Source organism: Crocuta crocuta, unplaced genomic scaffold (assembly GCF_008692635.1).
Source record: "Crocuta crocuta isolate KB4526 unplaced genomic scaffold, BGI_CrCroc_1.0 scaffold7, whole genome shotgun sequence".
NCBI classification, from domain to species: Eukaryota; Metazoa; Chordata; class Mammalia; order Carnivora; family Hyaenidae; genus Crocuta; species Crocuta crocuta.
In genome coordinates, this window is record NW_027531904.1 from 8,445,190 (window position 1) to 8,472,164 (window position 26,975).

The window sequence follows — 26,975 nt, forward strand, 5'->3', positions numbered from 1 at the left end:
GCTCCTGACCCTACGGGGGAGCCTGGAGCAGCCACTCACGTGCACCACTAGGAACTTCCTATTTCAGTGTGTTGTCTGCACATTGACACAGTCCTCCTCATTCTTATCATAGAATTGTGCCATCCATGCACCCATCTACCATCAGTGATCCATCCAACCATCCATCCATCCATCCAACCATTCATTCACCACCCACCGTCCATCCATTTATCTGCCATTTATCATCCATCCATCCATCCATTCACCATCCATCCATTCACCATCCATCCATCCGTCCATCAGCCACTCATTCACCATCCACTATCTATCATCCACCATCTGTTCATGGATCCATCCATCCAACATCCACCATCTGTCATTCATGCATCTATTCATCCACCATCCATCATCATCCATTCCTTCATCCATTCATTTACCATCCACCACCCATTCATTCACCACGCACTGTCCACCCATCCATCATCCATTCATTCACCATCCCCTTTCCATCATCTGTCATCTATTCATGTATCCAGCCATCCATCATCCATCATCTGCCATTCATCCATCCATTCATCCACCACCCACTGTCCATCATCCATTCATGTATCCATTCATCCATCTATCCATCCATTATCCATTCATCCATCCATCCACCATCCACCATAAGTCATCCATCTATCCATCCATCTACCACCCATCCTGTCCATTCATTCACTATCCACCATCCATTTCTCCTTCCTGGTTTACTCTCCCCCTCGTTCCTTCTCTCATCTGTCTATCAATTTGTGTATACCCCAGCAGAAGTCCCCAGGCAGACTTTCTGTGTCATATTCCCATGCCCCACCCCAAAGTACTCTGATTCTGTAGGTGAAGGTTGGCATTTAGAAATCTGGGTGCTGCTGATGCCCAGAGTCCATTCATTCCCTGACTCTGTGTGGGGCCTGGGGCCAGGTGCCGGGGATACAGCTTTCCTGCGCCTGCGACCAGTCTCCTTGGGGCCCGTCTACCTGCAGGTTGGATGGATCCCTTCTCACTTCCCTACTGACCTCTCTTACATGGGGGCAGAATGCCTGTTCCAGCTGCAGGTGTGTGGAGTGAACTTCACCATGAGCTGGTCCCTCAGCTCTCGGTAGGGCTTGTTGGGTTGTGGAGCATGTGACTGAGAAGGTACTTTCCAGAAGTCCCAGGGGCAAACGGTGAAGGTTACTGAGCAGTTCTCCTGTTGGGCTGTGGTGGTGTGGACGGATTTCCGCTGAGGAGTCGTGCCTATGGGAGCCCCCAAGGGCTGTTGAGGGGGTGCTGGTGTAGCAGGCTACCGGAAAGGGCCCGGCGACTTGTCTATAGCTGCAAGCCTGGTTGGTGCTGGAGGTGAGAGAGATCGTCTCTCTTTAGGACTAGAGGCGACCTCGTGGGTGAGAGAGCTTAGAGCCCGTTGAGATGGGACCCTCCGTGTAGCCAGGGACCTCCTCCATGCACGCACAGTGCCTGGTACACAGGGGCGCATGATACATTTTATCCTATAATAGGTTTTAAAATTAGTTCATAAACAGGTGATGAAACAGCAGGCTTTGGCAAAGCCGCACAGCTGGGCGGGGGCGGAGTAGGGGCCAGAATGCAGGGCTCTTGACTGCTGCCTCGGGGTGCCCNCAGCCCGGTGTCACCTTAGCTCCCAGGTGCGGGGTGGACACCGGCCTGCTGGCCTTGGGGGTGGGGAGCTGGCTTCATTCTGGCGGCAGGTCCTGCCCAGCCTCTTCCACGTGGCCCTCCTTCCTCGTCCTCCTGAAAGGCCCGTGCACTTGTGACTCCCGTGTGTTCCCCGGAGCTCAGTCTGAGGGTTTCGGGCTGGCCCAGCTCGGGGGGCAGATTCGGTGGTGAGGCCCGTCGTCCCTGGGGGCAAGGCCTGGGGGAGCTGCAGGCGCAGGCCACCCTCGGGNTGTTTATTTCGATAAGTGACCGCCTCCCTGCTCCGGTCGTTGCAGTTCCTGGACAGTCGTCGGGGTTGCTGCCCTCACCCTGCTCCTGGTGGCGCTTCTGGCTCGGGTCCTCGTCAAAAGAAAACCGCCCCGGGACCCGCTGTTCTATGGTACGTGCCTGCGGGCCCCTGGGAGGCGACTGCCGTGTCCACTCACGCCACGACACTTGACTTCGCCTGCGCTGTGTTTCCTCCGTGAACGAGAGGTCTGCCTCCGGTGCCCCGCGCCCGCCGGGAGCGTGGCAGGAAGCGTAGGAGCGTTTCAGGGCCACAAATTAACGCCTCCCCTGGGCCGTGGACCCCACCCTTTCCCTGCTGAGATCATGGTAGAAGTTCGCCGCCAGGGCCAGCCAGCCAGGACGCCCCTCTGCGCCTCGCCCCCGCCCCCGCCATGCTCTGACCTCTGACCTCCCCTCTCCTTCCTGTACCTCTGGCCTTTGGCTTGCGGTCTCACCGGGTGTGGAACTTAGCTGTACAAGTACAGTGGCTCGGTCTGCACATTTGTATAACGAGGAAAATGACGGTACTCACCACGGAGGGTTGGTGCAATTATTAAATAATATTTGTAAAATACTTGGAGCGGTGCCTGAAAAATACACGCGTGTATTAAATAAATAAAAACACCACTGATGAAGCACTTAAGATGTGCCCGGTGTGGCCCTGAGCACTGCAGCGGGAGTATTTTATTTGACCCTCACATCAAATACCCTCCAGTTACAGATGGAGAAGCTGAAAAACGAGGTCAAGTTCACACAGTGAGAATGGCATTGACCCCAAAGACCATGANAGAAGTTTGCTTGCTCAGCATCTCCCCACGTCCCCCAGTCACCAGCTCCGGCAACCACTGCTCCAAGCTCTGTTTCTGTGACGGCAGATTTTTAGATTCTGCATATAAATGATATCATACGGCATTTGTCTTTCTCCAGATAACTTATTTCACTTAGGACAATGCCCTCGGGATCCATTTATGTTGTCGCAAATGGCAGGATTTCCTTCTTTTATGGCTGAGTAATATTCCGTCATGTCTATGTGTGTCTTTATCCATCCATCCATTGATGGACACGTAGGGTATTTCTGTGTCTTGGCCACAAACATCTAGTTTTCTTGCTCACAGGTGTGCGGGTGGCCGTGAAGGCTGTGCTTCGGGCTGTGGGTCAGATTCAGGGCTGTGTCTTGTGGCTCTTGGACCAGCAGTTCCACAAGGTGTGCCCTCCTCCCCGCACAGGAGACATGGAGTTGGCCACCGTCAATTCCACACACACGCCACTGGCCATAGCAAGTCACGTGGCTGCGTACGTCATCAGCGGTGTGGGGAATATTGTCTGCCTGCAGTGGGTCCTGGCAAAGGTGGGGAGGGAAAGAATTATGAGTAACTGATTTCTCCCAGTTTGCACATAAAAAACCCCCTGAAGTTTAGGGGCGCCTGGGTGGCTCTGTCGGTTAAGCATCAAACTTCAGCTCAGGTCATGATCTCACAGTCTGTGAGTTCGAGCCCCACATTGGGCTCTGTGCTGACAGCTCAGAGCCTGGAGCCTGCTTTGGATTCTGTGTCTCCCTCCCTCTCTGCCCCTCCCCTGCTCACACTTTGTTTTTCTCTCTCTCAAAAATAAACTTTAAAGTTTTTTTTAAAAAACCCTGAAGTTTAGGTAAATGATGTAACTTGCCTAACATTGGGCAGCCAGTCAGCAGATAAGCTGGACCTGTCCAAGTCCAAGGTCCACACCCTTTCTCCTGCCCCACACCGCCTGCCTTTGCTCTGGCCCCGGCCCACCTTTCTAGACTGGTCTCCTGCCACCATCTTGCCCCCCAGCTCCATGGTGCCCACGCTTAGCTGACTTGCGTCTCTTCTGACTCCCAGGGTTGAGCACCCTTACTCCTGAACCCTCAGCCCTCTGTCCTGGTCTCTGTCATAGCCTAGAGCACACTGGGGCTCTGGCCTGGGCTGACCACCAGCCTGGGACGCCCCTGGCAGCCTCAGCCAGGGTTGGCGGAGCTGTCCAGTGATCAGGTGCTGAATGCTCCCTTTCCTGGGAGACATACGGTGGCTGATCACCTGACGGCCAGTTCCAGACGGCAAGGCCTGGCGCACAGGCCTGGGAGGCACAGGGAGGCAGGGTGTGCGGGGCGGGGCAGGGGTGGGCCTCCCGCTCCGGAGGGAGAATGTGAATGCCGTGGCCCCAGCTGCAGGCTCAGCAAGGCCAGCCTCCCCTNGGCCCCAGCTGCTGGCTGGGCAAGGCCAGCTTCCCGTTTCTGTGAATTAACAGTCTGGGAAGTCTCCTCCCTTAATTTTCCATGGCTTCTCCTTTATTTTTTATTTTTTAATGTCTATTTATTTTTGAGAGAGACAGATTCAGAGACGGAGAGACAGAGAGAGAGAGACCGAGTGTGAGCAGGGGAGGGGCAGAGAGAGGAGACACAGAACCCGAAGCAGCTCCAGACTCAAGGCTGTCAGCACAGAGCTGAACTCACCAGCCGTGAGATCATGCCCTGAGCCACCAGGCGCCCCTTTCTTGGCTTCTCTCATGTCCACCTATGGGTTCCTCTGCCGTCCATGCCCATCACGTGGTTTCTGGTTTGTGACAGTTTGAAAATCCAGCCTTACTGGTAAATGACACACACGAAGTGCGATCACTTGCTGTTTAAAACATATTGTTCCTTAGCTATTTGGTTGCGGGTGGTTTTCAGCCCATTTAGCAGATCCTCATGACCCCAGTAAGATGCTCAGAGATGCTGTGGTTTTCCTGCTTTAATATTCAGCGGTGCCATCTCACATTCATTGTAAACACCCCTGCGTCAGCCATTGTCTGCCTTGAGGGTCTTCGGTGTGGAACAGGGTGAACAGTGAACGCCCCGTGGGTTGGGCTGCTTGGAATTCATGGAGATGTATGAATGATCTCTTCTGAGTCATTATCTTACTTTATTAAAAACATTTTTTCTAGTTTACTTGTTTATTTTGAGAGAGAGAGAGAAAGAGAGAGAGAGGGGGAGATACAGAGAGAGAGAGAGAGAGAGAAAGAGAGAGAGAGAGAGAGGGGGAGGGAGGGAGGGAGACAGGATCCCAAGCAGGTTCTGCACCACCAGTGCAGACCCCGACACAGGGCTCAAACCTACAAACCGTGAGATCGTGACCTGAGCTGAAGTCGGACGCTTAATGGACGGAACCCCCTAGGCGCCCCTGAGTCATTATTTTAAATATACCTACCTCGTGGTCACCTGTGTGCTTGGCCCCTGGCTACTGGTTTTGTTCCCTATGTGCAGGTGGGGCCCAAGCAGCCCCCTGTGGGGAGTGGAGGATGGATGGGCAGGCCTGGTAGAATCCTGTGGGACAGTTAGTGGGCGACTTTGTCATTCTGTCTCCCTGGAGAGAGCGCTTGGGCAGTGACACAGGCAAAGGTCCCGATGTGTGTGCAGGAGGGACCTTCTGTTAGTTCATGCTGAGTGTCCACAGTGTCTTCTGGAACACATTAAAAACAAGTCACTGTTATTGGTGAATGCCAAGCTCTTAGTCATTGTCTCCTGACCTACTGCTTTTTGTTTTTTAATTGTTTATTTATTAAAATTTTTTTAATGTTTATTTATTTTTGAGAGAGAGAGACAGACAGAACATGAGCAGGGAAGAGGCAGAGAGAGGGAGACGCAGAATCCGAAACAGGCTCCAGGCTCTGAGGTAGCCGTCAGCACAAAGCCTGACTCGGGGCTTGAACCCATGGACCATGACATCATGACCTGAGCCGAAGTCGATGCTTAACCGACTGAGCCACCCAGGCGCCCCAATGTTTATTTATTTTTTAGAGGTGGGGGGCAGAGAGTGAGGAAGAGAGAGAATCCCAAGCAGGCTCTGCACTATTAGCACAGAGCCTGGATGTGGGGATTGAACTCACAAACAGTGAAATCACGACCTGAGCCAAAATCAAGATGCTTAACTGGCCAAGCCACCCAGGCGCCCCTCCTGACCTACTACTTTTTAAACTACTGCTTTCTTGGGGCACCTGGGTGGCTTAGTCGGTTAAGCGTCCGACTTTCGCTTAGGTCATGAACTCGCGGTNTACTGCTTTCTTGGGGGCACATGGCTGGTTCGGTCAGGGGAGCATGCGACTGTTGATAGCAGGGTTGTGGGTTCGAGCCCCATGTTGGGGCTGAGTGTTACTTAAAAATTTTTCTTTTAATTAAAAAAATACACTCTCGCTTTCTCCGCTTTAGTGTACGCAGTATTCGGCTTTACCAGCGTGGTGAACCTCATCATAGCACTCGAACAGGATGGGATCATTGACGGGTTCATGACGCACTACTTGAGAGAGGTAAGGCGTCGCTTAGTGACCGTAAGCCTTACGCCAACGGTCAGCAGCCCAAGCCACGCGGCTCAGAGGTGAAACCCTCCGTTCAGTGGAAGCAGGTACCACACATGGTATCCAGTGCCACGGACGGAGGTGGTTTATTCACGTGCAAAGTGGGAGGCGCTTCTCTTCAGCATCCGTCTTACACCTGTTCCCTCACCCCCTTTCTCCGGGAATGAGATCCTCTAAGTGAATTCAGCGTTTGGTGTCTGTTACTGTGAGACCACTACTATATCCGAAAGCCCAAGTAAGTCTTACACGTGGAGAGTATCGAACACCAAGGCACTTAAGGAAGCCACTCGAATGATGATCCTTCCCTCCCTGTCGTCATCTGCTAGTGCTACCTGGCACTTGGGACACCTAGTCCTCTTCCCTGTGTTACCAGGTAATGAATCTGCCCCAGAGAGGTTAAGTCACTTTCTCAAGTCACACAGGAAATAAGGAGCAGAGCTGTTTCGTCTTCTTCTGTGTTTCAAATAACAGAGAGCTTTGTATGCAAGCTGAGGGAGTTTGGACTTTATCTCACGTTGGAGGGAAGATTTTGAGTCAGGGAGTGATGCAGTCAGCTCTAGGAAGGACGGGCTTGAAGGGGAGGCTTTTGGGACTGGCAAGGGCAGGAGGCTGGCCGGGGCGGGGCCAGGCACAGGAGGCAGGGAGGAGGGACCTGGAGTGAGTGAGCGGGGACCCAGGGATGGGTTGGGGGTGCAGGGAGAGTAAGCCATCCCGCTTCCTGCCTTTGGGAGTGCGCAGGTGTTATTAAACCAGACGGGAGGAATTCAGTCCCGCAGACAGTAGCCAGAATAGACTTGGGGGGTGGGGAGGGATCACGGGGCCTCTTTCTACCCCAGGAGCTGTCTGACGTGGCAGGGAGATGATCCTAAGAGCAGCGACGGAGACACACACTGCGCGCACCATACAGGCACACCTTGCAGGTGATGTGGGTTCAGTCCCAGACCGCTGCGTTAGGGCAGATATCCCAATAGAGCAAGTCACATGGATGTTTTGGTTTCCCAGTGCGTATAAAGTTATGTTTATGGGGCACCTGGGGGCTCGGTCGGTTAGGCGTCTGACCTTGGTTCAGGTCATGATCTCCCGGTTCCTGAGTTCAAGTCTGCCTAGGGCTCTGTGCTGACAGCTCAGAGCCTGGAGCTGCTTCAGACGGTTTCCCTCTCTCTGCCCCTCTCCCGCTTGCTCTCTCTCTCTCAAAAATAAATAAACATTAAAAAAAAGTTATGTTTACACTATACTGTAGTCTATTAAGTGCAATAGCATTAGTTCCAAAGAGCGCACTTACCTTAATATTAACTTTATTGCAAAAACTGCCACCATTGTCAGAGCTTTCAGCGAGTCACCATCTTCTGCTGGAGGGTCTTGCCTTCCTGTCGACAGCTGCTGACTGCGCAGGGCGGTGGTCACTGAAGGTGGGGGCTGTGCAGTTTCCTAGAACAAGATGACAGCGAAGTTTGCCGGGGACAGGGAGGGAGATGGAGGCACGCAGGGAGGCGCAGCAGTCAAACACACCCAACAAGTATCGTGTAAGTTCACCGTCTTGTATGGGCATGGTTCACGGGGCCCCCAGACAGTCACAACAGTCACACCAGATGTCACTGGTCACAGATGCCCGTAGCAACTATCATAGGAATGAAAAAGTTTGAGATATTGCCAGAATTACTAAAATGTGACACAGAGACACAAAATGAGCAAATGCTGCTGGAGAAATGGCTCCAGTAGCCTAGCTTGCTGCAGGGTGTTCCCACAGAGCTTTAATTCATAAAAGAAAAAAAAAAAAAACCTCAACGTCTGCAGTGCACAGGAAAGTGAAAGGCACTAACTCATGGCCTGCCTGTGCACACAGCAAGAATGGGGTCCGGAGCAGTCAGGGGGTCCTCTTCGAATATGTGACACTGCTCCAGCATTTAAAAAAAATTTTTAATGTTTATTTTTTTTGAGAGAGAGACAAAGCATGTGCAGCAGGAGGAGCAGAGAAAGGGAGACAGAATCTGAAGCAGCTCCAGGCTCTGAGCTGTCAGCACAGAGCCCGATGTGGGGCTTGAACTCCCAAACCGTGAAATCATGACCTGAGCTGAAGTCAGACACTTAACTGACTGAGCCACCCAGGCGCCCCTAAATTTTCTTAAATGGCAATGACAGGGGATGATAAACATTTTCCAGATGAACGGGGTGGGGGGAACGTGGAGGGCTTTCCAAGGGGAAGAGACAGCTTGAGCAAAAGCTTGGAGGTGAGAAACAGCAGGTGTGTCCCCATGGTCAGCCGGGGGTGCAGGTGCGCAGGGACAGTGCTGACTTCCTCAGGGGATGTGTGGGGTTCCGGGCGGTTGAGGGGCACCCCTGGAGATGCTCTGGTGGGTAGGGCTTGAGTGCCGAGGACTGTTCCTGGCAGAGAGATTTGGGAGCACCTGAGGTCTGGAAGAGAGGAGCTTGCTCAGGAGAAGTGGGCAGAGGGTGGAAGGTGGGGGGCCGTGGTCAGAAGGGCCCCCTGAAGCAGACTGAGAAGGGACAGTCCCCAAGGCTGAAGGGAGCCTGGAGAGCCTGTGACCACAGGGTCCCAAGGGGGCAGGTCTTGGGGAGAAGGTGGCTGCTGAGATGGCCTGGAGGTTGAGCTGCCGAGGGTGGTGGGGGGCGAGGTAGATGGGTTGCGAAGAGGTGGGCCGGTGTCACTGTGGGTGGGTCCTCGGGGCCAGGTTCTGGGCGCCCGGCTGCCCGATAGAAGAGGGGCTGGTCCCGCAGATGCAGCACCCTGGGATGCTCTGGGACACAGGAGCCACGTGTTGAGAGCTAATGACTCTTCATTTAGCAGGTGGATCGGAAGGAGGGCAGGTAGCTTGAGGGACCGTTTTTGCAAGGTGAGGGGCAGGGAGGGTTTGAACTGGCTGGAGGGTGGCCCGCGGTGACCTGATAGGCAGAAATGAAAGGATGTGCCCACACACTGCATAGGAGAGGGGTGGAAACGGACCCTGTGGCTTTGAGCTGGGCAGGCAGGGTGGTGTCATGGTTCAGACAGAGAGGCCTTGGGGGTGCCTCGGGAGCTCAGTCAGTTGACCAGCAGCCTCTTGATCTCCGCTCAGGTCATATCTCAGGGTTTGTGAGATCAAGCCCTGTGTCAGGCTCTGTGCGGACAGTGAGGAGCCTGCTGGGGATTCTCTCCCCCCCCCCAACTCTCCCTGCCCCAAACCCCTGCTTGCTCGCTTTCAGTGTCTCTCAAAACAAATAAAGAAAATTAAAAAAAAAAAAAAGAAGAAGAGAGAAGCCAGCTGGGGTTTAACTGAGGGCAGAAGCTGATGTGTGAAAACTCAGGAGTTCTGAAGGGCCTGTTGGGGCATCCAGTTAAAAATGTCCGAGGGAATGCCTGGGGGGCTCAGTTGGTTGAGTGTCCGACTTCAGCTCAGGTCATGATCTCATGGTCCATGAGTTCGAGCCCCGCATCAGATTCTGCGTCTCCCTTGCTCTCTGCCCCTCCCCCATCACACTTCGTCTCTGTCTCTGAAAAATGAATAAACCTTAAAAAATTTTTTTAAATTAAAAACAACGCCCACCGCGCCACCGAGAGAAACAAGTGCCGGCTCCGAGCGCCCGCTGTGTAGGTGTGAACAGTCACAGTCACGAAATCGGATTGGACTGTTCGGTGGGAGCACGTCAGGCGTGGGTACAGAAGCCCGGCTGCTGTGTAACTTCTGCCTCCTCACTAGATCTCGCTGCACGTGACGTGCGGGGAGGGAGGACACGCCAGGCGTCAGCGGGCCCTCCTGGCCAGCTGACCTGACTGTTGTGGCCGCAGAAAGGACTGAGGGCATCTTCGGAAACACGGCGGGAGAGCACGGATGGGGGAGAGAGGAATGCGAGCAGAGTCAGAAGGAAACGAAAAACCCGTGCAAACTTGACAGTGATTCTGTGGTAGCCTCCTGGAAGAGGGACATGTAGCCCATCATGTAATCTCATGGTCGTAAAATGAAAAAATCCTCAGAAGTATGACTTTTCTCGATAGTATGCTCTGTGCTAGAGGTCAGCTGTGTGACCTTAGGCTGGTCTCCCAACCCCTTGGAGCTCTGTCTCCTCATCCGTAAAACGGAGTCATGTCTGTCCTGTAGGGCGGTCGGGTGCCCGTCTGTCTATCTGTGTGCATGTGTGTGGGGCAGACGTGCCTTCCCCATCCTCACCCCAGCAAGCCTGGGCATGCCCACGTAGGTGAATCGGGAAGGTCAGCCGGCGGCTCCAGTGAACTGGGCCATCTCTGGCCACCCACCTCCGGCCAGAGCCAAACTCCTTGAGTCTCATTTTTGACTCGGCCTCAGTTAGCCATGCAGTCAGGACTGTCCTTAAGGCTGTCAGCCTTGTACTGCCGTCCACGGGCGTTTGACCCAGCATGTCAGAGGATGGTGGGTGTTCTCTACGGCCGTCCCATGGCAGGCTCCAGTTTTGGGGGGCTCCAGGGTAAAGTTCTGTTTTCATGTTCCTACCAATTTGGAATTGTACAGAATTCTGCATAGTAGACAAACACACTCAGGTTCTGCTGTTTCATGTGACTTGGAATACACATGAAATATACAGGAGTTCCGTGTTGAGATGTTTGAGTCAGATTTAAAGTAGATTCGTTTTTTAATCTCTCCTTAGGGTGAACCGTATCTGAACACGGCATATGGGCACATGATCTGCTATTGGGACGGCTCTGCTCATTATCTGATGTATCTGGTGATGGTGGCAGCCATAGCCTGGGAGTAAGTCTGCCCGTCTGTCTGCTGTGTGTGCCGTTGGCTTAGCACCTGGTATGCGGGTATGTAAGGAAAACGCACGTGTGGGGGCAAATATAGAGACAGGCACACACGGACACGAATCTATGCTCCTTGGACACAGGTTAGACGTGGCTTTGCTTTCTCGGCATCACTGCCTTTTGAACGTGTCCCTGTGGATTGTCCCCGGCCGTGGTGACAAGCTTGCTTGGGCAGAATACAGTACGGACTGTATTCTCTTGTAAGGACAGTCTCATTTGCAGGCGTTAAAGCCCAGTGTGTTCTGATTCAAAACTTCCATCTCATTTTGGGTCAAAGCTCTGTCTCCGCCCACTTCCGCCCGGGTCTGGTGTAGCCCTGCGGCGTAGGGGTTTGCACTGAGGCTGGGGCATACGGCCTCTCTTTTTGCTCTTTCTCAAGTCGCTGTGCTGCTGGCTCCTCTGGGAACGTGCATGTGTACATACTTGGTTAAAGAAAGAGGGCAGATTTTGGGGGGGATTGGTGCCCTCTGTTACGATCTGCTAGGTCCGTCATGGGGAGCACATGTGTGGGCTCTCGGGAGACCCGACCCCAGCGACCGTGGTGTTGCAAATGCAAGTGAGCAGAGCTCTCTCTGGCCGAATGTGTGGGACTCCTCTGGCCATGGTGGTGAACCCACAGCTTCCTTCTGTGGGGATCCCTCTAACCCAGATTGCATACACTTTGGGGCAGGATCTTTTCAAGTCCAGCTGTGTTCCCGGGCCTCCCCTCAGCCCCAGGTTAGACACAATGCTCATTCTCGCCCCCCGCCCCTGCCCCCTCACGCATGAACTCAAGGACAGCTCCAGCGAAGGTTTGGACGTCTCTAGGCACTGGCCGATCTCTTCATGAGATGCACCCAAGTTCCAGGGACCACGGCACGTATTTCAGAGAATGCCTGGGCTCTGCTCGGGGGCTGCCGGGAGTGGGCCAGAGTGTCTGCAGCTCAGTCGGCTTCCGGCCGGGGAAGAAGATTCTCCTGCACACGATCCCAGCCTTTGTGAATTGGCCTCTGGGGAATCTGGGAGGTGGGGGCGCAGGCAGAAAGCACAGTGTTGTCCTCCGGTTTCCCTTCAGAGAATCTCCTTTTGATTCTTCATAGCCCCTCATGGAGGTGGGCTGTCAGGGTTATTGGCTGAAAGAGCTTTTTGTCCACACTGCCTGGTAAGATCAGGGGTCTGTGTCCAGTGGCTCCTTTCGAACACAGGGGAGGGGTCACGTATTATCTTTGTCTCTAGGGCTCCAGCCAAAATCCTGACACCACGGAAAGCCCACTTAACATCCTATTACTCATATTTCCAGTGATTTAAAATATGAGTCTGATTTCCCTTCTTTTTTTTTGAACCTTCTATTTCCTTTCCTGCTGGGAGTTTCACATGAGGCCGTCGAATGAGGCACTTCCTTTGACAGGGATCGACGGTGCTGTAGATGAACAGATGAGAGGCATCGCAAGCGAAATTCCTCTTCAAAAGGCGACACAGCAGGTTCTATGGTCTGTCGCAGGTGGAAATGAAGTTTGATCACTAGGGTCCCGTAGGGTTGATTTTTCACTATTGATTCAGGAAGTTTCGGTTCACAGACTTCACTAGTTAGGATACCGACAGGATAATAATGGATCGTCTTCTGCTAATGGAATTCTAAGGCAAGTGCACTGAGCCAAGATGTTTTCACCACAGGGAAAGTTACAGGACCATCGGCCTCTACTGGGTTGGATCTATCATCATGAGCATTGTTGTTTTTGTGCCAGGAAACATTGTGGGTAAGAAACGTTTATCTTCAAATTCACTTTTCTTTTTCTGAAACGGTGGGGAGCATTCTTAAATAGAGAAGCTATGTTGGTTTTAACAGAACCAAGAAATTCCAAGCTTACCATAAAGCTGTTTGGTGGAATTCTTCCTTTTCCCCTCCTTAATCTTACCTTTTAAGAAATGGCTTTATAGCAGTTTTCGGAAGTGGACGCTGAACAGTTAGACAATCTTGTATCAGGGCTTCCTGACATGTAGGATCTAGCGGGGTAAGTACTGTGTTTGTGGTTACAGGTGGTGTGCAAATACTTCCTACAGCTTTTTGTATTATATGTAACTCGACACACTTGATAAATACATTTGAAAGTGAAGACTCTCGAAAGCTAACGTAAAAGGTTATTTATGTAAGAAGCCAGGGTATTGTATTAAATATACTTTAATAGTACAGTGGCTACAACGTGCCTGTTAAAAAGCACCTCATAGTTTTAAATTGATTTTTTTTTTATTTCTAGGAGAGAGAGAGAGACAGCGTGAGCAGGGGACAGTCAGAGAGAGAGGGAGTCACAGACTGAAACAGGCTCCAGGCTCTAAGCTGGCAGTCAGCACAGAGCCCGACGCGGGGCTCGAACCCACGAACCGCGAGATCATGGCCTAAGCAAAAGTTGGGACGCTTAACCAACTAAGCCACCCAGGCGCCCCTTTAAATTGATTTTTTTTTTTTTAATCTCATTAAGAATATCATCTGGTCCATAGCAGTTTTAGACTTGAGGTGGGGCATATCCTACATGTTGCTTGTGTTTACACATGCTTGTGGCAAACTTTTGACTTTCTCTTTCTTTCTTTTTAAATAGGGAAGTATGGAACACGCATTTGCCCTGCTTTTTTCTTAAGCATACCGTACACCTGTCTTCCCATCTGGGCTGGTTTCAGAATCTATAATCAGCCACCAGAAAATTATAATTATCCCTCAAAGGTGATTTTGTTTCGTTAACTGTAACCTGTTCCCAATCACACAGGCTCACTCGCATATCCTGGCGATTGCGCTGGACCGCGGTCCGCGGACGCGAGCAGCCGGGGTGGTCCGTTTGTGTCCATTCTGTGCACTGGCCCCGCCTTAGGGATGGCAGCAGAGAGGGCGTTTCTGTCTGAACACACCTGCTTCAGTTGGCCAGGCCATGCACTGGGTCCTCCTGGCTGTTCCCAGTGCGTGGAGTGTGTGGTGTGGCCGAGGCTGTTTATGGCCTGGCATTGGAGCATCTGGGCCCCTCTTTCAAGGTACCGGGGCTGGAGAGATACTGCTGTTTGAGGCAGCACGCACAGCCGCAGGGTGTGACTTACCCAGAGATCCAGGCCCCTGGAGGCCTGGCTACAGGACGGACGTCTTCTGAGACACCTGCCTCCCATTCACAGCCGAGGTGGCCAGAGTGAAACAGTGTGGGCTGGGCAGGTACTCTGTTCAGGTCTTCATTTCTAAGCTAGTAACATCTTCCTAAGTTTCTCTTCCTTTTTATAGGCATGAGGTCCTCAGACAAGATTCTTTAAGCAAAATGATCCATGAAAATGAATTACTAGAGATAATCAGAACGCGATTACTCATTTTACTGTAAGATTTACGACAGAACTTGTGAACATGCGTTGTAATGTACAGACCCTTCATTTGTAAACAGTTAGACGCCTGCTGAATGAACTCAGGTTGGGGCAGTGATGGCTTCTGTCCCTTACACCCTTTTGAGGAAGGGGGGGGTGAGGTTGGGGGTTGTCAAAAAGGAAAAGCAGACAGTAACACAGCCCTGGGCTCCGCTTTTAAAGTCTCCCTGTCAGTGCCTCAATGGAGTGCTCGTGTCCAAAGACACACACAGCTGTCCGTTACCATTTCTTAAATATTAAAGCACAGCGACGACCAGAGAGAAATGGACATTGTCACACACTGGTGACAGGGGCACAAACTCAGAATCACCCGGCAGAGCAGGTGGGCAGTATTATCACCCTTGACAAATTTAGCCCCTTAAACTCCTCATCTGAGGCCCCATCCTCAGAAAATCTGCAGAGAGATGCTGAGATTTATGTACAGAATTGTTCACCGTCACTTTACAGTGAAACTGCATAAATGTCTACCCATGAGAGCACGGCTAAAATAGGGTGTTTCCACAGGACTTTAAGTTTTAGGAGAGTTTTAATAATGTGGCCAAGTGCTTATAATATAGGTAGATGCTGAGTGTCCAAAGAACACTCAAATTATGTCAAGTTATTTATACATAAAGCCATAATTTAGTAAAATATAAATGCAGTTTATATATAGATCTCCAGAAAAAAACAGTGGCTCTTGGTGTGATGGGTTTATGACTTAACCTTACTTTTTTTTCTTTAATATTTTATTTATTTCTGTGAGAGAGAGAGAGAGCAGGGAAGGGTCAGAGAGAGAGGGAGACACAGACTCTGAAACAGGCTCCAGGCTCTGAGCTGTCAGCCCAGAGCCTGTCACGGGGCTCAAACCCACAAACTGTGAGATCATGACCTGAGCTGAAGTCAGATGCTTAACTGACTGAGCCCTCCGGGCACCCCAGATTTACCTTACTTTTAAAGTGAGCGTATCTTACATTTATAATCACAAAACTGCTATCTCAAGAAAAATTTAATGGCTTGAAGGAACCTTCAAGGTGACCTGGCCCAATCTCCTCGTCTCACAGATGAGCAATCTGGACGCTGAGAGGAGGGACACGATTTTCCTGACTTAAGTGCTTAGTGGTTTAGGGTACGAGTCCTGAGCCTTCAGGACCCCTCACCGTCCCGCATCTCAGCCCCCTGCTTCAGTAGATCTCAGACTCTTCCTGGATGCTCTGGGACTGCTCATGGGTTACAAACTCTGTTTTAGGTCGTTCAAGAAGTCCAAGCAAAGGACCTGCTGAGAAGACCATTTGATTTAATGCTGGTTGTGTGTCTCCTCCTGGCGACTGGATTTTGTCTGTTTAGAGGGTTGGTAAGTGTACAGATCAAAGTGACATTAAAAAAGGAAGAGAAATACATATTTAATCAGACCTTCTAGAGCCTGGAGGCCTGGCCCTGCTTGCTGCCACTCCTGCCTGCATGAAGTCCCTCCCCCCCACCCCAGCCCTGGGGTGTGGCCCCTCCTGTGTCCCTCCATGCCACCTCCTCCAGGTCCCTGGATCAAGCCCCACCCAGGGGTCTCTTCCTTCCCCTATTTTAGGATGCCTGAAAAATTAGCCATTAGAGTCTCATTCTTTTGGTTTCTTTGAATGTTTCTGATTCTGATGTAAATGTCTTTGGGATGGGTGATCCCTGAAGACTCGGCTAAGGCTGTGTTCTCAGGAGGAGGGAGAAGGGATTGAGGAAGGCGACTAGAGGAAGGAGTTAGAATCTTGGCTCTTCACCTGCCGTGTGGTCTTGGGAAAATGACTTAGGCTCTTTGACCTGTTTCTTTTCGCTATAAAAGAACGGTACCCACCTTATGGTATTGGTTTGAAGATTAAATAAGATAATAAACAGCAAAACACTTACAGAGGGCCTGACACCTGGTAAGTGTTCAGTAAATGATTGGTGTTACTGTTTTTTATCGATGGAGGACCCTTGCGATGCCGCAGTTTCATGATTTATTCTTGAAAGAAATTTTAGTGGCTGGAATTACACGGGTAATGCACTCAGCTTCAGGGACAGTTACTGTTCTATGGCTGCTGCTGGCACTGCCCAAGTCAGGGAGCCAAGTGGCAAGTGTGGGCAGCTGTCGCTGATTCAGTCTTGGGGCCCTCAAGCTATATATATATACCCTGTGTAGCTGGCTGGGATCAGGGCGAGATCAATCAGCAGATCGTCAGAAATTTCCGGGAGTAAGTCACAGGAGGAGTGGCCCGGAGGGGATGCAAAGGAGGAGGCGGGGCTGGAGGCTTTACTCAGACCACAGAGCAACACACCGGTTTTGGTTTTTTCTCCAGTAATATCCATGCCCAGCGTGGGGCNTGCTGTCGCTGATTCACAGTCTTGGGGCCCTCAAGCTATATATATATACCCTGTGTAGCTGGCTGGGATCAGGGCGAGATCAATCAGCAGATCGTCAGAAATTTCCGGGAGTAAGTCACAGGAGGAGTGGCCCGGAGGGGATGCAAAGGAGGAGGCGGGGCTGGAGGCTTTACTCAGACCACAGAGCAACACACCGGTTTTGGTTTTTTCTCCAGTAATATCCATGCCCAGCGTGGGGCCTGAACTCGTGACCCTGAGGTCAGCAGTCACACGCTCTGCTGACTGAGCCAGCCAGGCGCCCCTAAGTGTCCTTAGGTTAGTTTGCTGTAATCCCCAAAGTTCAAAGAACCGCAGGAACAGCAAAAACGAGCCCCAGCTCTATTCTTGCACACAAGAAGGACGCGTGCCTGTGAGTTTTTGACACGTGGTGGGTGGGGCTTTGGCGGATGGGCTGTTAAGTTTGGGCCCATTTTTACCAACTCTGCCCCTGGTTTGTGTCCATGGATGTGGCCTACGTGGGATGACGTTTATGGCCGAGGACAGGAGGGGTGATGCACGAGGGTGGTGACTCCGAGGGGACCCAGTAACGTGCCAGAGACACTGTTCTGTGCTCCCTTTCAAAGTGGACATGGCGACGTGGCTTCACGCAGGACCCGGCTTGCAAATCCTTATCCTTTACTGCCCCCAAAGGCCATATACGCCGTGAGGCACTCGCTGGAGAGAGAAGGGTGCGGTTTCGTAAATACTGCAAAGCACAGTTAGATGGATTCGCTGTGAAGAGGAACGGCTTCTCTTCCTGCAGGGAGGAGTGGGCTAGTCATTTCCAGGAAGTGAAACCGGTAATCCAGCGTGCGCTGCGCTTTGCCTGCTGAAATCTAGATACTTAAGCTGCGTCCTTGGAAGGTACGCAAGGACAGAGCAGCAGCTATTTCCGGCTCCACTACTAACTTGTCCTTCCTGTCCTTAGAGTAGATCTAAGTAGACCGTTTCTTTCTTTCCCTTTTACTGATGACCTTCTGGAATACACAGTTTTTTGTTACACAGCAGAACAGCTTGAGGCTGAACCTGGAACGTTTAGCCTTCTCAGCAAACCCTGAGAATCAGACGCGATTGTAACTTTATCGTGAATTCATTTTTTCTTCCTAGATTGCTTTGGATTGCCCGGCTGAGCTCTGCCGATTTTACACGCAATTTCAAGAGCCCTACCTAAAGGATCCTGCTGCTTACCCTAAAATCCAGGTCAAGTAGTTATGAAGCCTCAGATTTTTCTAATGTTGATTTTCTCTCTTGAAGAATGGGGACATGTGGGGGACGCCTGGGTGGCTCAGTCCGTTAAATATCCGCCTTCGGCTCAGGTCATGATCTCGCAGTTGGTTCATGGGTTTGGGCCCCACGTCAGGCTCTATGCTGACAGCTCAGAAGCCTGGAGCCTGCTTCAGATTCTGTGTCTCCTTCTCTCAAAAATGAATAAACATATTAAAAAAAAATGGGAACATGTGGCCCCATGTAGGAGATGGGAGTTAGAAATGTGAAATCTTTTGTGCTTTTCGTCATGCGTGGTTAACTGTTAATTTGCTGAAGATGTTCTTTCTCTCTTCAATGCAGATGCTGGCGTATCTGTTCTATTCTGTCCCTTACTTTGTGATTGCGCTTTATGGCTTAGTGGTTCCTGGATGTTCCTGGATGGTCGACATAACACTGATACATGCTGGAGGTGTAGCCCAGGTACTAAAAATACGCTCTATTAAGAAAGTTCGCTGGGGATTTGGCTGTCATTGTTGTGTATCTAAGAAACATCTCTGCTTGGTGTTGAGGGGCAGGAAATAGTTACTAGGCATGTCCCCTTTCGTTTTATGGTTCTTTGGAAGACATTTCTGCATATGCATTTTATTTAAATCTCATAACCAGGTGTGTGACGTTAGGTGTGCCATCCAGTTATATAGACGAGGAAGCTGAGGCTCAGTGAAGTTAGACGATTTGTCCAAGGTCACATGCCCAGGCCCCCCCACTGCCTCCCAGGACCCTTTCCCAGTCTCTGAACAAAAAGACTGGAGAGCTGTTTTGTTGAAGACGTCTATCTAAATTTGAGATTTCAGAATTCTGTTCCACAACACGATCTTGAACCAGTGTAACGGGGTTTGAGAAAGTTCTCCTTCTGGGGAAGCAGGGTCCATCATTGTTCCTTCCTCTTGCTCTTTAGCCAAGTCCGCGCCCGAGCTTACGAAGGTATTCAGTGAGTGCATATTTCACTGAACTGGAATAAAATCATCTAGGGAATTGTATGATTATACAAAGTACATTTTTACAAGATAACAACTAGCAAAACAAACTGATCTTAGGAAGGAGGAAGAAAATTATTAAGTAATTTCATCTTTTTTTCCCCTTACTCTAAATAAAAACAACAAATGAATTCATCTTTTAAAATCATTCTCTGCATCTTGCTCTTTTCAAGCTGACCTAAGAATGAGGTTCATCTGGAAATGGTCAGCATATACGGTTAATTATGCTTCTGGCAAAAGAACACTCTAGAATTTATAGGGTGGAAAAACAGGTATAGTATTTATGGGTTAATCCTTTGGGCTAAATCCTTCCATCTGAGGTCTTTAAAAATTTTTTTTTAAAAATTTATATTTGAGAGACAGAGAGACAGCGTGAGCAGGGGAGGGGTAGAGACAGAGGGAGACGCAGAGTGCAAAGCAGGCTCCAGGCTCTGAGCTGTCAGCACAGAGCCCGACGTGGGGCTCAAACCCATGAACCAACTGTGAGATCACAAGCTGAGCTGAAGTCAGACACTTAACTGAGCCCCCCACGTGCCCCTGAGGGAATTCTTAATTACAGAATTAGAATATTAGTATCAAAACAGTTGGTGCAGCATCCAGAAGTAAGGGTTCCTGCTCTTTCCCTGAAGGAGGGAAGGGGGAGGAGAAGCCCCTTAGCCGACCCCTGAAGAGGCCTTCATTTCCGCATCTTTCAGTGCCAGCTACAAGCTGACCTCGCATTTTCTGTCTTCAGCCCCGGCCGTCCCAGACTCCTGCGCCTAATTCCCCCTCAGCCCTGCCATCCGGCCACCACTAGGGCCCCTTAGCGCTGTCTCCAGAGCAACCCTCAACCCCAGCGCTCACCGCTGCGCTGCACGGGTCTGAGCTCCCCTCGCCTTGCGGGAGGCACAGCGGGCTGTGCGCGGCTAGCTGCCCGGGGTGGGGGTGCAGGCTGTGCGCGGCTAGCTGCCCGGGGGGCGGGGAGCGCGGGCCATGCGCTCTGCCCGCGCAGCGAACGCTCAGGGGCTAACACGCTACAGTTGTTTCTTGCTTGTGCCAAGTTGGCCGTGTGGGAGCGTCTCCAGAGCCAGGTCTGGGACCACCCGGGCTGCAAGGGAAGCAGCGGTGGTCGTCCGTGTGCCCGTGCCCCGGAGCAGCGCGGGGAGCACGCGGCCTCCCTTCAAAGCAGAGCGAGCTGAGGCTCAGCGCAGCTTGGCACTCGCCTGGGTCACAGCTACTACCTGGCGGGCAGAATCGGGGCGCGGAATCCCGTCTGACCCCGAAGCCCATCTCCTGCCCTACCGTCACCCCACTTCTCCCGCAAACAGGGACCGGGGTAGAGCCTGCTGCACAGGGCAGGCCCTCGCGTGGGTGCGGAGGAGTCCGCGCGCCTCGGGGCGGGAGGCGGTGAACTGCCAGCGGCCGGTGGCCGTCAGGCTGGGGAGGCGCGCGGGCCCCGGGGCACAGCGAGCCCTGGCTCTGGCTTCCTCGGCCGCGGTCCCCCATCTGCCGCCCAGCCCGCTCTCACCCGCCCCCTTTCTCACACGATCAGCTGGCTCGGGGTTTGACGTGACGGGGTTTCCTCTGCGTGCCGTGTGCCCTGGTCCCCCCGCGGCAGGAACGCGGGGTGTCGTCTAGGAGGGAGGCCAGGTGTGGGGCCCAGTCAGGTCCCGGGAGACAAGACGAGAAGGAGGCAGGAAGCCTAGGTCAAGGCCAGTCCTGTGGACAGCCAGCAGTCACGAGGCTTGGCAAGGTCATCCCCTGGCGGCCGGTGGGTGCTTGAACCTGGGGCAGCGGCGCCAACCCCGGGTGGTGCCTGCTGGTGAGGGCTGGGCTTGCGGACGCGCACCCGCGGCTCCGGCAGGTGGTTCCGGAAGGGCCGTGTGGACGGCAGGGCGCCTGGCAGCCGTCGGCACTTCGGCCGTGGCCTTGGGCTCCTCCGTCCCGGCCCAGCTTGGCGAGGTGGCTGGAGGCTAAGACTAGATCTGTCGCTGTCAGAAGGCGGCTTCTCCCGACCCAGCAGAACGGGGCGATCGGAGACCCGTCGGTCTGCCACCCCCGCGGCGCCTGGCTCCAGTGCTTCCCTACTCAGAGTGCGCAGCCTGAGGAAAAGGTAGAGCGCCCGCCACGCAGCAGTGCACGGGACGAGACGCGCGGTTCCGTCACCGGGTCCGTCTTGCACCAGCCAGCACGCGCGCGTGGCGGGAGTCCTCACCTGGGGCGGGCCGCTCCCGCGCTCACCGGAGAACACCCTCCTCAGCCCCGACTGGCGCCCCTGGCTTTGCTAACACGGCCATTCCTCACTTAGAAGTTTTGTGCACTCGAGGGCGCCTGGGTGGCCCAGTCGGTTGAGCGCTCGACTTCAGCTCAGGTCGTGATCTCACGGTTGGGGAGTTCGAGCCCCGCATCGGGCTCACTGCTGTCAGCCTGTCAGTGTAGAGCCTGCCTCAGATCCTCTGCACTCCCCTTTCCGCCCCTCCCCCGCTGGCGCTCTCCTCCACACACAGAGTAAGTAAATAAATAAATAAGAGGAAGTTTTGTGCATTCACAATCCCACTACTTTGATCAAAACCTGCATTTCTTGAAAGGCCTAGTGAACTCCCAGAGGTCTACGTGATTTAATAAGAAGAACAAATCCTTGAAAAATGTCTAGGTCAGTGGAGTCTGGAAAACACGTTAGTTAGCGAGTCCCTGGTTTCAGATCACGGAGCAATCTGCCAAATCTTCTGCCTTCAGAAATCAAAACACCAGGGGCTCCTGGGTGGCTCAGCTGGTTAAGCGGCCAACTTCGGCTCAGGTCATGATCTCGCAGTTTGTGAGTTTGGGCCCCTCATCAGGCTCTGGGGTGAAGCCCAGAGCCCGAAGCCTGCTTCGGATTCTGTGTCTCCCTCTCTCTCTGCCCCTACCTGTTCACATTCTGTCTATTTCTCAAAAATAAATGTTAAAAAAAATCAAAACATCAATCAAAAAGTAAAATAAAATAAAACCAAGGCACGTTTTACGGCAAAGAGTTCCAGTGAGGACTTATTCCTAATGCCAGTGTCTCGTCACACAAAATTCTTATCATGGGATTAAAGTTGCAAATCTAGCTTGCACCAGGCTGCCTGGACCCACTTACTACTAGCACTTCCTAGCAACCGAAGAATTGTTCTCTGCTGAAACATCACTGGAGATTAAAAGAAAAACAATCAGAGCCAATATAGTCAACATGGTTAAGAGTCTGAGTTCTGGAGACGGACTGGTTCGTCTCTCAGCCTGTCACCGATGGGCTCGTGACCTTGGCTACCTCGGTTTCCTCTTCTGTAAAGTTAGGATCATTTCTCACAGAGCCACTGAGGACCATGTGAGGTAATCTGTGTAAGAGGGGGACAGTGCCCGGCACGGAATGAGCCATGGGTCTCTGCTCCTCCTTTCTTGCTACTGGGAGAAGATTCCCAAGGGGGCTCTAGAAATGCCTTGTGCTGCTCAGAGGCTCATTCATTATCCTGTGGCTACATGTGGGTGTTAGTGCCTAAACGGTAAAACGCGGACATAATTACCTAAGCATCAGAGAAGCTGGGGGAAAGCTCTGGGACAGACTCACGGTGGGCCTGGCACGCACCCAGCCACACCCATGGAAACAGAACGGCCCTGCTTCGGTCAGCCGGGCCCTTCCCGCTCGCCACGCAGACTCCCGGGCCCTGCGGGTGCCGTGGACTTCCTCGCACGAGGGTCCAGAAGCTTATCTGTGGACAGTTTGGTTGTAGAGCTGGCTGTTGGAGGTGAATTTTATGGTATGTTTTTCTTTACGGAAACCTTTAGGATACATCTGAGAGATCTAGGGAGAAGGTGGAGAGCTGGGATACTAATGCAAATCCTATTTTAATAATCTGCTTCTAGTGTAATTCATCACAATACATCTTTAATTAGTATTGAGGTCAGACTTTGGGTTTAAAATCTTCACATGATTATCTTTTGGTAGAGACAGTCCTGAAATGGTCAGAAGGCCAGCAAGGGGGTCTGAAAACGAAGAGCCCACCTGAGCTCGCAGTGAAGGAGAATGCCAGGTCAGGGACAGGTAATTTACTTGCTACGCATGGTCCTAAGCACCTCACAAAGGTCACCTCATTGCCCCAGCCCAGCAATGTGCTGCCATCATCCTGCTGTTACAGATGAGGAAGCCAGAGAGGTTACGTACCTAACCCAATGTCATGCTGCTGGGTTGTGGTAGAGCTGAGGCTGGACACTCAGTATGGTTCCAGATTCAGTGTCCTTAACCACGGGACTGAGCTGCTCAGAACACCCTAAAAAATAACAGAGTTCTGGATTAGCCGTATCGGCCTGTACTGGCCCAGTAGCCTGGCCGCTGTCCCAATGTTCACATTAGTTTTGGCCTGTGATACTTATGTGGACACATAATACTCTTTCAGCTCTTCCTCTGGAACCGAGATTGTGATTTTTAGGCATCCTTTCCAGGTTGTCTCTATAAATATAAGAAAAGAGAGCTATTAAAATGTAACCGTTCTTTGCCTTTATTGCCTCATTTTCCATTCCAGTCATCCATGTCTTTAAAAAACAATCAAAGTGTATCTTTTAAATTTGTTTGAGGTGAAAACAGATTTAGAATAAGAAAAATGATGAGGCGCTCAACCTCACATCACTGGACTCTACAAAAATTTCTGGGCCCTACAAGTTGTACCTGTCATCCTGGGTGACAGTTCAGCAGCGCTGAGCCACTGACCCAGCACCAGGTGCCCGGCTGAGCTTGGAGCCCTGGCGTCTGGAGGCCTTGGGTGCTGGCAGGAACATCACCCACGAGACCCTGTGCAGGCTCTTAGCAGCCCCTTGCGTGGGAAGGAAACTCCTCAGGGGAGCGGAGGTTTTTCTGAAACTTCAGAACCCGGGGCACTGGCCACCGCTCGGTGGAGAGGAAGCTGTGGTTGGGTGCGCACTGGGGGGAGGCGTGGCCGCCAGCGCCACACCCATTACAAGTGCAGGCAGTGCCTGAAAGCCCACGACACTGGCCTGAAGCTTCTCTTGGGTGCACACAGCTCCGTGCTTTAGAGATGTGGACCCGTCCCCTGGTGAAATGGTGCTGGAGGAGGAAGGCCTACTGAAACAGGTATAAAAATAGAGAAATGCTTTGCAGAAGCTCTTTGCATTGTGACAGTCACAAGACCATTAGTGATGAACGTTTATTGAGCTCTAACAGTGCGAGAGGTGCCACATAAAGCATTACACACAGTGCCTGCCCGGTGGGCTTACAGTCTACTCTAGGACAGGACCATTTTGTCATGTGGCTGTGATTTTTGCTGTTTTGGAAAATGAGGTATTAGCTGCACTGGTCAGCGCAGGAAGGGAGCGGACGGACGGACGGACGGACTCACTGACTTTTGGTGCAGGTTCTGCTGTGCAAGTAGGTGTGACTGCTCACACTACTTCCTCTCTCAAAGGATGGTTGGCGTTTCCCCCAACTTGGGGACTTTTGTGATGCGTATGTGTCTGTAGAGACATCAAACCCACGATTCTTGAAAATCAAGGTTCAAGTCTGGCGTCTAGTCCAAAAGTTTGGTTATATTAATTCAGAAAATCACTGTTGTTGAAAAGAGGCTCTAGGGAGAACTAGGATTAAGGACGGGGCCTCGCTCTGGCTCCGTGCTCCTGGGATGGGGCGGGAGCAGCCCCGCAGGGCAGCCTCTCCGACGCCCTGGACTCTCCAGGACCTGGTGTTCAGAGCCCGGAGCTGGGGTGCCTCACACCTGCCGGGCTCTGCTCGGGCACCTGCCCCGGGGGGCGCGTAAGGGGGCAGAGCCCTGCTGGGCCGCACAGACCGGGTACGTGTTGGGTCTTGGCAACATGCCACACTGATTTCTTACCTCCCGAGAGTAGCAAACCTGCACCAGAGGTGCCCAGCATGGCAGCAGTCTGTACAAACGTCACCTGTGAAAACACCCGCAATGGCTACAAATGCATAACGAGTGCGGCTCATGAGAGCTCGTCCCGTATGTGTCGTGGAAAAGGCGAGTTTCGTCTTCACCACGTCGCAGAATAAACTGATTTCACAGGGAAGGAAATGTAAGATAGCTTTGTTTGTATTTAAAGCGAGTTAGTTTTTCATTCTTGTTATTCTGTGACTTCTTTCCACTTTGATCCTGATGAACTAATAATTCGTCACGGCTTAGATTTAGATTTCCAGTCCTTTCTTCACGTGCAGCGTGGGTTTCAGGGAGATCTGAAACACGCACTGCGGGGCTGCATCCTGTCAGGACCTGGGGACACTGAGGACATCCTCACCCAGGAGCCTTTCCTAATAGTCTCCCCCTGTGCCCAGGAGGCGTACCAGACAGGACAGATTCTGAATGTACGTTACGGACAAGCGCTTAAGTGCACGTGGGAGACTCTGGGCTCAGGCTGTGGTGACAAGCTGTACGAAATAAATGAGAATTTGATTTGAGGTCGCCTGCCTGGACATTTGCCATTTTATACAGAGCCGCCATAATCCTACTCCCCCACCCCCACCAAGTTGGTAACAACCGTACTTATGAAACAACCCTCAGTAGTTTTTAAGTTGCATAAACAACAAATATGTGAAGAAAGAAACAAAAAAACACATAAAGAAGGGCTTTGGGCTCTCGTTCCCAGGAGGAGGTGAAAGGCTGACTAAGGAAGCTGAGGTCCTCAGTGCTTCACTTTAAACAGCCATAGAAAAGCACTTATGCTTCCTAAACTCTGTACTTCCTTCACTTTTACCGAACACGCTTATTGAGCCACAACAGAGTATGAGTGTTAGGATCTCAGAATGCAAATCAGGAAAAAAAAAACACCCAAAAAACAGAGAGGTTTTGCTCAATTTTTCTTTTAAATTGAGCACTGCTGTTTGGTAAGGGACACTGCATGGTGTGTGATCCAGCCGAGCTAAGGAAGGTGTACTTTATTTGAATTGAATCGTTGTGTTAAAACTGGCCCTAAATCCAGCGAAATCTCAAGACTGTGAATTGTTTTTAAGTCCTGGTTTTGAGGGCACAGGAAACACGGTCTGAATGACTCATCCAGAACACATTGTGAATCTAGCCGAACGCAGAACTCATGCTGACCTCCCCCCTCCCTTTTTTTTTTTAAATGCAACAGGCTCAGTTTTCTCACATCGGTGCTTCTCTTCACGCTAGAACCGCTTATGTCTACCGAGTCCCTGAAGAAGCGAAAAGCCTTTTTCTAGCATTAAACGTAGCCTACGGAGTTCTTCCTCAGCTCCTGGCCTATCGTTGTATCTACAAACCAGAGTTCTTTATAAAAACGAAGGCAGATGAAAAAGTTGAATAAAACTATTATTTCTTCCTCTCTAGATTACGGACTTTTATTCCTGGTACTGACCTTTGGTCCCATTTCACTCCCTTCCCACACAGGGATACTTAAGAATCCAGACATTCTGGCCCCGCATGGTACGTGTGAGCTCTCACAGGGTCTAACTGTGCGGGGAAATTTTCTCTTTTTGAAGGATAAATGAAGTTGAGAAAGAGTTTAAAGAAATCTGTTCACAAATTATTTGTGAGTAACGTGGCCATCTATTTCGATATTCTGTTTGCACATATTAACTATAACTGTATATATGTACAGTTTAGTTCCTACAGTGTGAGCGTGAAAATGAAACTATTCAAAAGTGAATACGGCCTATGCATATTCAGGAATTCAGAACAGCAAATACATACTGGAGAAATACTTCTTGCATATAAGACCTGTATGTGTCATTATCAACCTCAGTATAAAAAGCAAATTATCACAGTATTTTAAGATGTTATTTGAAAAATGTTTTCCCAAGGAAGGGATATTATTTACTGCTGTTTTTAACACTGCTTTTAATAAAAAAAAATTTTTTTTTTGTGAGTCTAAATAGCTAAGGAGGGATCGGTAACTTTATCATTATCCTTAATGAATACTTGTTTTATTGGTGACTGGAAATATTTCTACTGTAT

General features: G+C 51.3%; 1 protein-coding gene across 1 annotated transcript; it reads left to right on the forward strand.

The window, feature by feature from the left end:
- The first annotated feature begins 1,965 nt into the window (after nt 1-1,965).
- Nucleotides 1,966-26,975, forward strand: TM6SF1 (transmembrane 6 superfamily member 1). Its single transcript, XM_077774272.1, has 9 exons — nt 1,966-2,065; nt 6,155-6,252; nt 10,918-11,021; nt 12,728-12,810; nt 13,648-13,769; nt 15,669-15,773; nt 17,915-18,007; nt 18,374-18,493; nt 26,134-26,975. Exons 2-9 carry the CDS (start codon nt 6,232-6,234, stop codon nt 26,323-26,325), a joined length of 840 nt encoding a protein of 279 aa, XP_077630398.1. The 5' UTR covers nt 1,966-2,065; nt 6,155-6,231; the 3' UTR covers nt 26,326-26,975.

What these genes read in the sequence shown, in the direction of transcription:
- TM6SF1 (XM_077774272.1), top strand. Translation starts at nt 6,232, where the DNA reads ATGACGCACTACTTGAGAGAG. An exon ending in GTGGCAGCCATAGCCTGGGA is followed by an intron (nt 11,022 to 12,727) that starts GTAAGTCTGCCC and finishes TTTTCACCACAG; the next exon opens with GGAAAGTTACAGGACCATCG. An exon ending in ATGCTGGAGGTGTAGCCCAG is followed by an intron (nt 18,494 to 26,133) that starts GTACTAAAAATA and finishes TAAATGCAACAG; the next exon opens with GCTCAGTTTTCTCACATCGG.